The sequence below is a fragment of the Zonotrichia albicollis genome, chromosome 3 (genome assembly GCF_047830755.1).
Source record: "Zonotrichia albicollis isolate bZonAlb1 chromosome 3, bZonAlb1.hap1, whole genome shotgun sequence".
NCBI classification, from domain to species: domain Eukaryota; kingdom Metazoa; phylum Chordata; class Aves; order Passeriformes; family Passerellidae; genus Zonotrichia; species Zonotrichia albicollis.
Window position 1 is genome coordinate 84,979,906 of NC_133821.1, and position 14,740 is coordinate 84,994,645.

The following is a 14,740-nucleotide window of genomic DNA, read 5'->3' on the forward strand; positions in this document are numbered from 1 at the left end:
TATGATTATCTTGAGGTCAATGCTGTTAGTCCATTTTTCCTCTGAGCCCATGAAGAAAGGGTCTAAGCATAGATCACAGGGATCTGGAGCTTTGGAAAAAGACGGGACCAATAAGATCTTGTAGAATAACCTGTACAAGGTGCAGGAACAGAGCTCAGTCCACTGTCACATTGTCACTGTGCTGCAGGAATAAATGGTAAGGATGTGTTGCCTCTTCCTGGCACTTCCATTGTAAATGTCTCATGAAGGAAAAAGGGATTCCAATTTACATATCCTGGGGTTGAATAGATAAGCAATCACTTTGAAAAATGAGTGTATGCACATATAAACACCCACGCACATTGTTAAACCTTCTGACCAAGGAGAGATAAGCCTGATGCTGATTGTTTATGATCATGCAGTAAAATTTCTGTGGAATTGTTTTTCTTAGGTGAGAAACAGAAACACACATTAACTCACTTCATTGTAATGCCCATTTTATTGTAATTATCTTTCAATTCTCTGAGCTTTCAGCATCTTGTTTTGGCAATATAAACACCTGCAAATCCTAGGCAACATAAATAAAAAAGAACATCTTGTTACAATAATATCTATAGAAAATGAGATAGGTGCAGAGTATGATAATTGCAGCTTTCCGGCTTCCTTATATCCATATACAAACCAATAACACATGAAGGCTATCTATTCAAAGTGCTAAGTCTTTTCATGTTCTTTATTAGAGCACAGTCTCATGTGATAGGCTTCATAAATAGGTAAGAAAATGATTGTTTCAAAAAAATTATGATCAGAGAAATTGTATTATTCTAATTTTTAGGTAAGTAGCTGAGATCCAGCTCCTTTAAGAAGTTTCCCTGACATCAGATGAAGAGCCTGGGACAGTGGGAGGAAGGCAACCTAGAGCTCCTAACCTCATCAGTCCTTCTGAGAACATCCCCTCCTTTAAGAGACACATCCCAAGAATTTTATATTGTCAAGGGATTCAGGAGGAAAAATTGTCCTCTCACTAACCTTTCTTGGCAACTCCAGTAAAAATCAGTGGAAGGAAATCCTCCCAAACACTGTTTAAGCTAAGGATTTGGATGAGTGGCATCTGGCCTATCCATTATCATACCTAACACTCGGAAAAACAGACTGTGGGTGCATCCCTGTAGCTGCTGGTATCACCACTCAGAGGAGCAGGAGGGGTGACATTGCAGAATGAGATTGTAATCAGATACGCAACTCTGAGATGGGCTGGAAGAGGCCTGGAGGATCAAGTAACCTGTGTTCTAGGATCATAGCAGCTTAGGGAGAAGGTAGCAGGATTGTAGCAGGTTCTATAGAAGAATGCTGACAGAAAGTTAACTTTCAGTACTTTAACAAGGCATTTTAGGGATTAACTCCTAGACCTTTTTAGTCTATGACAGGTATCATCCTGGAACCATCTGGGAAAATGTGAAGAAAACAGCTTATAATACCTCTCCCTCCCTAAGAGCAGGGAAAAAACCAGCTGTGCTTCAGGATAATGGGAAACAAGAGTGACTTCAGTGTGTTAAGTGTGGGTGAGAGCACAGCCTGTGACTTTTGTGCTGTGCCTTCAGAATCACAGAAATTGGTGGAAATGGCTGTGGTAGAAAATGCAAGGGAACTGAGATCTCCCCACCTCTCTGCACACTGCTCCAACACTGCACTGCCCTCATGGGGCACATTTCCCTAAGTCCAGCCCGAACATCTCAAGCCACAGCTTGTGACCCCTGCTCTGAGCTGCCATTATAAAGAAGGGCCCAGGTGGTCTTCACAACTCCACCTTGAGCAGCAGGGCCCAACACTAGATGCATGATTTCAGGGGTTGAGTCCAAAGAGACAGAGTGTTTCCTTGCTCTGCTGGCCACACTTCTCCTACATAGCTCAGTATGTGGTTTCTTTAATTCCTAGTCAGAGTATTTTGCTGGTACATATGCTCTAGGGTTTTTTGGTGGGTTTTTTTTCCCCTCACTTTGTCACAAAATAAGGTTTTTCCTTCAGGGGGATCACAGGAAGGACATGGGTGAATGTTGGCACTTGAGTGATGTTGCCTGCATCCTCATAACGAATGGATGGATCCCAGATGACAAGTGCATTCTCAATGAGTAAACTGACAGAGCTTTAAAGCACTTCTTGTCTCACGTCAGAGGGTTTTCTGTGGGAGATGTGGGATGGTTTCTGAGACAGAGAAATGACTGTTGTCACTGTGCGCCTGGAACTGGAAGAAGCATAATCTTCCCAGAGTGAATACCTGAGTGGAAAAGGGTTTATTTCTTGTGGCCATGGTGAGCCCTTGCTTTATTGATTTGAGAAGCTCTGCAGTCACAGTGGGCAGAACTAGGTGTGAATAATTAAAGGCATTTCCAGAAATGGCTATGGGACTCAGCCTGCTATAGGAATATTATTTCATTTTCTCTCTTCTGCTGCATTTTATCTTGAAATAAGAGATAAGATCCTGAGAAACAGCCCTTTTTGGGATGAAAAATACAAATGTAATGCCAAGGCAATGCTGAAAAGGAGAAAAACATGTCCCCAGAATTTTAGGGAAACATAAGAAGTCACAGCTGCAGTCCATCTCACCTGGACATTTAGTGTCACTCGCATTCCACTCATTGCTCTTTACAGAAGAATATTTTCTGAGCCTTGAAAACCAAGGGGTAAACCATGAGGTGCAGGCAGCCACGTGAAGGAAGGATGTTATCTCAGTCTGCATCCCTGGTAGTTGGAGCAACTTCCAGCAACAACTGGAGGTGCAAAGTGACTCTCTGTAGGAAGCGAGGGTGGTACTTGAAGTGAACCAGTGGGAAATAAAAAATGATGCCACTGAAAATGAACAGGACGATGTAGAGGATCTCTATTTGGGGTTGATCAATGATAGGAGCTAACACCAGGTACACAGCTGCCATCAGCACAATTATGGGGATGATAATTGGGACCTGTGAAAGCAAAACAGCAGCATAAAGACTCATGTAATTCTGGGCTTCTGTGTGTCTGGATAACCCTGGAACTTCTGCAGAAGGCTTTGTAGATGAAACCTTTTTGCAACCTAAGGTATAGAAATTACCTAGAAATACCAAGTAATCCAGATATCCTGTTCCCAGCCTACCCCCATCCCAAGGCTGAACATCCCTGCAAGAGCTACACCACCATATGATGCCTTAACCCCTCTTTCCTGCCCTCCTAGACCTGAAGATGCAAACTACTGGGTTTGTGCCAGGCCTGTTCTTGGTCTCCCTACTACCTTGCATCTCAAAGCCAAGATGTAGACAAAACACAGAGCATTCAAATCAACTGTACCTTAGCACCCTTGCACAAAAAGTTTTATCTGTGTATTGAAGACAGGTGGACAGGCAATCTCAGAGGCAGTTTCTGTAAGCCTGGTCAGAAGGCATTTAAACTTCAATTTGAAGCCACCCTTCCTCAAAGAAGGGTGGCTTGTGCATTCATTAATAATCCTCAGTTACTGAGGAAGCACTGAAGATCAGCTCACTCATGACATCAGGGGAACACATGATTCCACCTACGTTATTTTTCCCTCTGCAAGGTTCTTTCACCTGGGCTACCCTCCAAGGAGTTTGCCCAAAGTCTGTGAGCATAAACAGGTAATTACAATGTTGATCAGAATCATCCTTCATTTACCATTTAAATATTTTAGAAAGAAAGAGGATATGGTAGATATTTTCATAGTGAGGAGGCAGAGCATTATTAGCTTATCAAGGCAGAGAATTCAACCTTGACTTCTGCCTGTATGTTCACACTGTCTCACCCCTTGTTGACTTTGCTGACACAAAACTTGAAATTAAAAAAGGAAGGACAACCACATTGAATCTGTAAGCAACCAGCGCTCGCTCTTTTCTCTAAATGTTCTCATAGTCATTTGAATGATATAGGAAAATATTTGAGGGTTTTATGTTATTACTTTACCTTGTAAGATCTTGGCAGTTCTGGTTTCTTGATTTTTAAATACAGGAGCCCAGAAATAGTCATTCCATAGAAAAGCCATGCCATAAAACTCGAAGAAAAGAAAAAAAAATTAGATAGCATTAAACTTGGGGTGAGATCACCCAGGAATGTCAATCCTGCCTTGCAGATCCCAGATGTTCATATCTCCAATTAAAAAAGTGAATATTGATATAAATTTAGTAGTTCCTCCATTAATTTTGTTTCTAGCACAAACAATGAGAACTTTAGAATTATCTGAACATTACTGATTCAATGGGGATGAATCACATTCAGTTAAGTCTCTAGTGACAGGAGCATTCATGCATTGCAAAGTGCTGGTTCCCAATCTCTTTCTTTTCCTTCTTCCCTCCTCCTCTCCCCAGTATTGGTTAGAAAGCAATAGCCCAGGCTCAAAAGGATAATGCAAGAAAATACTTATAAACAATGTAAAACCCAGGAGCACAGGAGCACAAACAGAAACCCTACACACACATACCTGAAGAAGTTGACAATGCTGGTGAAGCTCCCTGATATTATCATTACTAAAGACATGGCAGATGTGAACAGTAGAGCAGGGGAGGGTGTGAGGCGTCGCACATGAGCCATGGACAGAATGTCTGGCTGAAAAACAGAGCAAAGCATCATCATTTCATGGACTCAGAGCTCCTTACTCATCCCCCTCAGCTGCTGGTGGGAGCTTTGCCTGCAGCCAGAGCCATTCAGAATCAGCAAATAAGCACTATATACAACCAGACCAACTCCAAGGAGTGTAAATACAGGAAACTCCTTCAAGGGTATTTTTATTGTGTCTCACTGGTTTCATATCAAACATGATCAGTTTGAGCAGGCAAAATGAGGTTTTCAAACTACTGATGTGACAGAATGAGTCAAATTAGAGCTTTCCTGACCACCATCAGGACCTTTTGCCATGGGCCCACTCTTCTGCCGTCTGTCATGTCTCTCTGGGACTTGACTTCTCTTGGGATGACTGCAAAATGAGACAAGGACTAGTCCTGAAACATTTATGTGAATACAAATTACACCAGGATTTGTTTCAGGATTAGTAGCCTCTTTATTGTTTGTTTCATTGGCAAAGTTTAATGAGAAAGGCTGCTTTTAAAATTTTATTTAATTTTATTTTTAATTCCCAACCAAAATATCATGAAGGACCTTTGCTAGAGGTGAGTGTTTGAGAAATGGCATAAGCATTCAGCTCATAGTCTGCTATGGTCAGATTCAGACCATCCGTGCACTTCTCAGCACAGAGCTTGCCATGATAGAGCAGGCATTATCCTCAGAGAGAGAGGTTGAGGAACCAGTAACCACCAAAATCAGGAACCACCAAAACCAGCAACCACCATTCCAGTCATTTCCACCAACCTGGTCATTCATATGCATAAAAGATTCCCTGCTATGAACCAGGAGCGGAGCTGGAGCTGGTGTGGAATCACGGATTCATAGAATGATTTGGGCTGGAAGGGATCTTAAAGATCATCTAATTCCAACATCCTGCTGTAGGCAGGGACACCTTTCACTAGATCAGGCTCATAGCCCCATCAAGCCTGGCCTCAAACTTCCTGGGATTGGGCATCCACAACCTCTGTGTACAACCCATTTCAGCTCCTTCACACTTGAGGACAGAAATGCCAGATGCTGTGGGTGGGAACGACCAAAAAAAGCAGAGAGATTTAGAAGGAACACAAGAGGCCTGCTCAAAACAGAGGACAAATGTAGCTCAGCCTTTTTTCTCCTCCTTGTGGAGCAGTGTGGTTAAGTGTGTGTGGAGGGGTACCTGTGAGTGAGGGGGGTCTGTATCAGCAGCTGGGATGTGGCAGCAACCTTGGGGGACTTGTTAGCCTAGACAGCAGCAACTGGGGAGACTGGGATCCAGGGGCTGAGTATCTGAGCCCAGCTGCTGGAGGGACCCAAGCTGTACACATGTTTTATATGTATTTCTCACTATCAGACCCCTGATCAGCCAGAGAGGGAATGAAAGGCCCTTGGTGTTGTTAGTGCTGGTGTTTGTGTGAGCCCCAGCTATGTCTGTATATGGAGCTCTACGTTCCTTGCTGGCTCTGAATGCATATACAGATATACATGTATGTATGTATGAGTGTATATAAATACATTTGATACCTGTGTTTGTGTGTGTGTGGCTGCTGGGAATACATGCTGGACTTATTGGTTGGACCAAGGAGGGGGGAACTGCAGCAGCCTGACCTCCACTGGGTTACCAGATTTGGCCCACCTAACAAAACCAATGATAAACCCAAGCTAGGAGAGATGTAAGGCTTGGTATCACCTTGTAATTGCTATGAAGCTTGAAGAGCAGAGATATCCTATGCTGCATATAAGCTGGACTACCCATATGAAGGCTGGATCACCCCTGAGACCAACCTGTATAGTCAGTGTAACAGCTGCAAAGGCAGCTGGCTGGTGCTGGGCTACCCTCCCAGTGCAAGCAAAGGAGCCTTGTAACACACATGCATGGCCAGGTGCTCCTTTCCTGGCAGGTATATTGACTAGCTCACCCCACAGCCTCTGCCTGGTGCTCCAATGCAGCCAGTTTTGAGTGGTTCATTTCAAAGCTGTTCTTAAAATTCAGACTAGATGTGAATATGTTATCTTTGTGAAAGCACCTGACTGAAAAAGAAAGCCCAGAGACAACATACACTGTGGTATTTTCGGGGTCCCCAGGACGAAGGAGCAATTGAGAATCTGACTCTCTGTTCTTAGAAGGCTATTATATTATATTATATTATATTATATTATATTATATTATATTATATTATATTATATTAATTATATTATATTATATCTATACTAAAGAATAGAGAAAGGATCCTTACAGAAGGCTTAACAAAATACTGTAGAAAAACTCATAATCTCTTCCAGACTCCCAATACAGCCAGATGGTGATTGGTCATTAAGTAAAAACAATTCACATGAAACCAATCAAACAACCACTTGTTGGATAAACAATCTCCAGACCACATTCCAAAGCAGCAAAACACAGGAGAAGCAATCAGATAATTATTATTTTCATTTTTCTCTGAGGCTTCTCAGCTTCCCAGGAGAAGAATCCTGGGCAAAGGGATTTTTCAGAAAATATGACAGTGACAATACACCTTACATTTGAAAGAGATGGGGATTAATGAGCAAGGAACAAACCCCTTGAAGAGCTATCACTCTTCCAGTTGAACATACACTGTTTTCCTCTCTGCTTTAGTGTCACAGGAAGGTGAAGTGGCTCAAAGCAAGCCAGAGCCCTTTCTTTGTGCTCACCATGTGGCCCTCCCTGGCAGCAATGTAGCACACACGGCCTCCGCTGAAGAACGTCCCATTTGAGGAACCAAATGTAGACAGGGCCACCGACAGGGAGATGAGCCATGCCCAGCTGCCCAGGACTTTGTCCCTGAGGTGGGAAAGAGTTCACAGCACAAGATGCAGTTCATAAATGTATTGAATACTCACTGTAGAACCAGACAGGTTACATCACTCCATTATTTCTGTATTGTACAGTATCTTTTTCTGAAGTCTTTCTAATGATTTAAAGTCTTCTTGCAATTCCCATAATATTTAGTGACTTGCAAGTTGTCTTGTCTGACAGCTTTTCTTCCTGCTATATATATATTCTGTCTGCACTGCAATGGTGTACAAAGAGGTCACAACAGGCAAAACCACCTTTTTTGTGTACTGAAGCTGTGGCAAAACACCTGAAGATACTGCTATCACAACCAATAATATTAGCTCGGAAATCACAGAAAAACTGTTCCCATCACATTGGAAGAAATATTCTGCATTATAACCTCTTCCTGAATATGCATAGGATTTTAACCCGTTAATCCCACATGCACCAATTACTGCTCTTCTGTGAATCTGACTTAAGCCAAAAAAATTGGTTTGAATTCCAGATGTTTGGTTCTATAACATATTCAAACATTTCTGTTTCACTTTGTACTTAACAGAAGAAGTAGCAGAGTTACAGAGTTCAAGGTAAATATTTGGAAGGAATGATAATTTTCTCACCTAAAAGTGAAGATTGTCTTCTGGAATGAAGCAGCATTAAGAGTATTAATTGAGTAATAAATGCTGGTGTTTGGGGTAATTATCACATACACAAACACTGTTTATCTAATTGGCAAAAAGCCAAAACTCAAATTTTTTTTAGATCACTTTATTTACAAGCAAACTGAAACCTGTGGTTGCTGTTAAATCGCTGTGATCAAAGAAACGCTGGGAAGAGTTTCCTGAGCTCCTTTTGTGGCCACACCTCTCACCACTGAACAATGTTTCCTTCTTGCAGTTTTCCTCTTACATAGGGAATAAATGCATTTAAATGTGACAAGTCCTCCTCTGGCATCTTTATGCTCCTCCCATTCTTTCCTAATGGCCTGAATAGCTGCATGTCTTGCTTGTGAGGCACAAACTTCACCTCCTCCTCAGACTGGCTCCCTACCTGTTCCCCAGCCTTTGAGTGCCCAGATTTCCTGTCACTAGTTCAATATTTCTTCCTGAATTGCACTCTTGGGTGAAAAGGTTAATCAGACAGGAAAAGGAGATGCCTTACAAAGGAGGAAGCTCACAAATAACTAGTTAATTAGGAATGATGGGAAAGGAAGTGCAGGGAAAGTTCGTGACACTGCAGCTTAGTGAGGCTTTGTGACATGCTCAAACAAAACTAGATCTTTAAAAGCTCCCACTCATAATGATGTGAAAGGCTATTAGAGAACACATCCAGCAAGAGCTCAGTCAGATCTTCAAATGGGAGATCTTGTGAAATGCACACAGAAGCAAAGCTGCTGCTTTTTAGGAAGAGCAGCACACAATCTGCGGATACACCATGTCATCATTTCTGCCTGACAACTCATTTAGTGCTATCAGGGATTCTGTGTCTTTGAAAATATTTAGACTAATGCTGGAAGATCATTGATGGTGTCTATACCTCTCATGATGGTCCCTTCCTTCTCTTCCTAAGTTCCTAGTCTTGTACAGAAACAGTTTAATGTCACCAAATACTTCAGGCTGAGGAAAGGTAGAAATTGTTTCTGTGCAGCTCTGGAAAAACACAAGCCAATTGAAGTTGCAGTTACCAAAGGCTACCTAACCTGTGTATAACAGCTCTCAAAGGTGTTGAGATCAGTGCCATTTCCCATTTCCCCACAGAAGGAGAAACTGAGACAAAAGACTCTGGTCTGCTCTAAATTCCAGGTGCCAAGTAGAGAGCATTCAGTCAATTGACTCCTGATTCACTCCCAATCCACTGCCTCTGCATTAGCAGGACAGCACATTGCCCTCTCAATTTCCCTGGAAATATCTAAAATGTGCAAAATTTCTCAGTTCCAAGTCTGGATATGTACCCTTGCTGCATTCCCAGTGCCTGTGGGGAGATGCTCATGGTGTGACCTTCACCTCTCCCTTATGGACACTTTCCATGAGGTAAAACATGAGCTGGGGGAGTTACAGGTTCCCAGTGTAAACAAAGGGAATGGGGAGTAAGGAATGTGCCATCTTGGCAGCTTAGATGCACCTTGGAGACCATGGCCAGATGGAGCTGGTCAGCCTTGGCCCTAGAATTATAGAACAATTTGGAATGGACCTTGAAGATCATTCTCTTCTAAGCCCCTGCCATGGGCAGGGACACCTTCCACTAGACCAGGTTGCTCAAAGCCCCTCCAACCTGACCTTGAATGTTTCCAGGGATGGAGCATCCACAGCTTCTCCAGGCAACCTGTGCCAGTGCCTCACCACCCTCACAGTAAATAATTCCTTCCTTACGTCTAATCTAAACCTACTCTTTTTCAATTTGAAGCCATTCCTGCTTGTCCTACTTTTACATGCCCTGGTAAAAACTTCCTTTCCAGCTCTCTTGTAACCCCTTTAGGCACTGGAAAATGCTGTAAGGTCTCCCTGGAGCTTTTTCTCTCCAGGTTGAACAGCCCCAGCTCTCTCAGACAGCAATGTGCTTCAGCCCTCTGTCCACCTTAGTCACCCTTTTCTTTTCTGTAACATGGCCTGACCAATGCAGTGCTGCCATTCCCTCTGGGAATAACATTTAGATCTCCTGAAACTCAGGAGAGACCCAGTGTTTCTCAGAGCTGCGTTGCCCATGCTGCCCCACGCAGAGCTCACCCCCAGGTGACGGCCACAGCTCCTGAAGACAGCAGCTCAGTGGGAGTCATGGCTGCCAGGTAGCTCACGTTTACCAGCAAATACAGGCATGTAACCAAAGGAATGGCAATCATCAGAGCTCTGGGAAGGGTCACCTGGAAAAGGGATGACAGTAGTGTTCAGTGCAGCACTGTGCTTTTTTTGTTTGATTTGGTTTTGCCACCACCCACATCTCTCATTGAAATTCCTCCACTTCCTAAACCTTTCCTCAGAACAAGACATAGATCCAGATTCACATGGCAGCTTTCACAGCAGTCTTGTACAGTTCCAAAGTTAGTCTGAAAAAACCCACAACCAACCAAACAAAATAATTCAAACAAAAAGAACCCACCAAATCTTATTAAAAAGATTTGGATTTGTAGCTGCCTAAGATGCCTTTTGCATATTTCTTGATTATTTTAATATTGATTTATTTGTTATTAGTATGTTATGTCTCCTGGTGTGCTGCATCTCCCCATAAACACCTCACTGCCCTGGACAAAGTTCCACTGTATGTTGTATCACTTTTAACTACTCTACGGTTTAAATCAAAACAGGGGTTTGATCTCAAAATCTCAAAGGGGATTTGCACTAGGAAGGAAATATTTATTTTTTCTTAGTGGCAGGATTGTGTCTTAGAACACCACAGGATCATTTTAAGACTCAATAAAATCAACGGTGTCTTATGCAACTGAAAATACTGGGAAATGGCAACTGTAGACATCTAAGAACCTGAAATATGAGTTTTTGCATTCCCCATTCTCAACACAGGACAAGATACAGCAATTCCTAATGGTGGTGTCTCCACTCTGGAAGGGCCTGAATATCAGCGCGCACAATCTTGTGGGAGAGAGTGGCCCTGGGATCTTTGCTGCCATATAGGTTAATATTTAACTGTGTATTTGCATTTCATCTGTAGGATCTTGTGGGCTGCACCAGTACAAAGCACACTCTAAAACTCGGCACTCACGCAACTCTTGCAAAATAAGAGTTGTTCACTGCTGCAGTGTTTGATCTGTGAAAATGGGTAATATGGCACAAAGAAGGTGATGTGAGATGCAGATGAGCTACTTCAGTGCCTACAGCATGGACTGCACAATGCTAAAATATAGATGTTTAAAGATGGGGATTGTTCGCAGAGTTAGATTCCCTTTCCAGAGAGGCTTGGCTTGCTCTGAAGTTGCCCCTCGATGGAACAGAGAACTATGCTTTAGTAGTTTTCTAAAGCATAGATTATGGATCAAGTCTTTAAGAAAATACATGTTGTTAAGAATTCTTTATGGATTATAGCAGTGAGTGCTTTTCTGAATAAATCTAGGTGTCTACAGTGAGATCCTCTAAACACTAATAAAAAACTTCATCTCCAAAGCATCCAAGTGCTGCCTAATAATTTCTTTCCAGTCAATGGGTTATTTTAGGACTTTTATAGGACCACAAGATCGTTTGGATTGGAAGGGACCTTAAAGATTATCTAGTTTAAATCTCCATGTAATGAACAGGGGTTCCTTCCACTACACCAAGTTGCTCAAAGCCCCACACAAGCTGGCTTTGAACACTTCTGGGGATGGGGCATCCTCACTGTAAATCCCTTGATTACCACTCTTAACACAATCACAGATAGAATCAAACATATTAACAGCAGGATTAAGTAAGTAAAACCCAGCTTGCTCACTCATTCACTCACCTCAGGCTTCTTCAGTTCCTCAGTTACATAATTTAGGTTGTTCCATCCATCATAGGACCAGAGCCCCTGGTAAAATGCCACTCCAACTGCCCCAATACCTGCAGTGGTGCCTTGAAAACCATTCTGAAAACTCTGAGTTTGTCCCTTGGCAAGCAGCACCAACCCACCCACCACGATTACCAACAAAGCCAAGAGTTTGGCAGCTGTAAAAACGTTCATAACAGATGTTGCCAGCCTCACGTTGAGGCAGTTGATGATAGTTAAAATCAGGATGCAGGCAGCAGCTGTACATTTGACGGCAGCCTGCGGAGATGAGCACCCTGGGTAGAACGGCGCAATGGCATACTCAGCAAAGCTCAGACAGACAGCTGCCAAACCAGCTGGTCTCACCAGGATGACAGAAGTGTAGGCGAAAAGGAAAGCAGGAAAGGAACCAAAAATCCTCAAAATGTAAATATATTCTCCTCCAGACTCTTTAATTATTGTTCCAAGCTCAGCGTACGACAAGGCTCCAAACATGGCCAGGAGACCGCATGCTGCCCAGATCAGCAGGCTGCTGGCAGGGTTCCCCATGTGGTGCAGTACCCACTCAGGGGACATAAAGATCCCTGAGCCTATCATGGTACCTGCAATTAATGACACGCCGCTAATCAGGCCGACCTCTTGTTTCAGTCTTAATTTCTCCTTCCCTTCAGTCAGATCTGTGGATGAATCGAGTGGATCTGTTGCCTTCCTTTCTCTCATTGTGGAAATGTTAGGAGACAGGAGATGTTGTAAGGAGAGAATCTGAAAAAGGATTAAGGCATTTGAATAAGGACTACCTCAGGCTTTAAGGTTTAGTTAATAATTACAGAAGTCACACTGAACGCTGTTGAGAAGCACAAACCTATCTTCTGCACTTCACATTCTTTCATTACCTATCTTATCTTGGTAATTTATTATGCCAAGTTTGATTATCCCTGAATCTCATTGCAAGCAATAGTAATGGATAGTATCCAGCACGACCTCAAAATCACTCAGCACATTACTGGACTGTGATCCTGGTTATCTCTCCTTTAAATCATGCCTCAAACAGCATGTGAAATAAGGATCAGGTAAGCAAAGTCCCCATGCAAATCTGTACTTTATTCTTTGCTGAAAAGTCAATGTACAAGCACTTGCCTCAGTCCTCAATCGTATTTTCATTCTTCACATCCTTCATTCTTCATGATCAAACAAGTCTGCTGGCCATCATGCTAAGGCTTTGCTCAACAAGGAACATTTCAAAGATCAAAGAAACAGAAAGGTTTTGCTAAAAACAGTCCAGAGACACTTCTTCTGCACTGCAGTAGGGGGCAATATGAGCTGTTTCCAACTTTAGGAAGTGGAGGTGGAGAAAAGTGAAGAGGCTACAATTACATTTTCCAGGGTCTTTTTACCATTGTACATAAGGTGTGCACACTCCTACCAGACCACAATCTTCAGAGCACTTTGTCACAGCTCATTGTACGCACATTTCAATGCACTCATGACAGAAACACGGCACAAGCTTTTGAAGATACCTCTGACCCTTACTTAAATACCTAACACATAAAATTCCAGACCTTGAGGCAGGTTCTGCCATAAATATGACTATTACAGTGCATGAGGGTGTATTTTGTGATCTGAGATGTGTACGAAGTAGAGTGGAAGGGAACTTCCACATGGATTCCTTGAACATGAACTAAACTTTACTGGACAGTTACTGTCCTTGGAGGTCTCTTGCAAACTTCTGTTGCCACAAGTACCAGCAGTGACACCTTTCTCTGCCCTTCACAGCAACCACAGATCTTGAATCTTTAAAACTATCTGTTCTCAAATATTTGAGCTAAAAAAAGCATGACTATAAACAGAGCAGTATTTATATTGTTTCTCTAAAAATTTCTTCTAAATCATTTAGACTTCTCTTTCTTTGCCTTTTTGCAAAAAAAAAAAAAAAAAAAAAAAAAAAAATTCTAACTAGCTTTGCAATTCTCTGCAAAAAGAGTCCAGGGTAACTCCTGGACCCTTAACAAAACTCATGAGTCCACAACAAAAGCAACAGATACAACTCATACAGTTTTTCATGCTAAGGCAAATAAAGGTGCTCAAATTTTATAATCAGGTTCAATGACTTTAAGTTCTCTAAAGAAGAAAAAAAGCTCTTAAATCTCATTAAAAAGTATAGGGGTTTAGAGTACAAATGTGATTATTAGATTAAGGAAACAATGAAAAAAGTTTGCTGGGTTTCGTAAAGGATTTCAGGAGCTATTCCTACATCACCTCTCTAGTATTCACTAGGAAATGGATACCAGCTGGTTTTCTCCTAATTTCAAAGTCCCTTATAGAAATTCACAGCTGATCAAGGGGTAGCTGCAACAAAAGTGAAAGCTTATACTTTATCTGTCAAGTCGGTTTTTTAAGCTTTCCCAGCAAAGGTGTGAGTTCTGAGAAAAACATACACCTTGTACTGCAAGGGTGCAAATTAACACATTTCAAGTTAATGGTTTGCAAAGTGGTTGAGAACTTGGAGGGAGGCATCCCAGTAATGCAGTGTATTTTGGTTTGTTTTTGCTAAGTGACAGTGCTCTTCTTGTCTGGTTTAGCTATTTGTAGTGTATTCTTCTTTAAATTGCAAATGACACTGTAAGGCAATGCAGGAATCCTCTGGGGGTTCAAAGGTCTAGGGTTTTTTCCTGCACTACTAACACTCCTGTGTGCATCAACACATGTATTATGTATACCACTTCTTATTGAAAACAAAGGCACAAAATATGGTTAAAACAACGCTAAAGGAAAATTTCATATGACTACAGCTAGTTAAGTGTCCTTCTAGTAAAGCTATCCTTATATTTCTCTAACTCTTCTCCTGTTTTAATGAAGGAACTTCTGTTCTGAAGTGAAAAATGCAAGGTTCTTGGAGGGGATTTTTTCAAACCTTTATTGTTCTTGCTCCTAGAAATG

The 14,740-nt window shown here is 42.1% G+C and overlaps 1 protein-coding gene across 1 annotated transcript; it reads right to left on the minus strand.

Moving 5' to 3' along the window:
• Positions 1-486: 486 nt before the first annotated feature.
• Positions 487-12,559, minus strand: LOC102069229 (b(0,+)-type amino acid transporter 1-like). The gene is made up of 6 exons (XM_005485140.2): positions 11,780-12,559; positions 10,078-10,211; positions 7,231-7,360; positions 4,442-4,566; positions 3,928-4,015; positions 487-2,939 (listed from the first exon to the last, which is right to left on the minus strand). The coding sequence occupies exons 1-6, from the start codon at positions 12,521-12,523 to the stop codon at positions 2,706-2,708; spliced, it is 1,455 nt and encodes a 484-aa protein (XP_005485197.1). The 5' UTR covers positions 12,524-12,559; the 3' UTR covers positions 487-2,705.
• Positions 12,560-14,740: the final 2,181 nt, after the last annotated feature.

Coding starts and splice junctions, on each gene's coding strand:
- LOC102069229 (XM_005485140.2), bottom strand. CDS start 12,523: ATGAGAGAAAGGAAGGCAACAGATCCACTCGATTCATCCACAGATCTG. Junction 10,212..11,779: donor AGGAACTGAAGAAGCCTGAG/GTGAGTGAATGA, acceptor TCCCTTTTCCAG/GTGACCCTTCCCAGAGCTCT. Junction 2,940..3,927: donor AACTGCCAAGATCTTACAAG/GTAAAGTAATAA, acceptor TTGCTTTCACAG/GTCCCAATTATCATCCCCAT.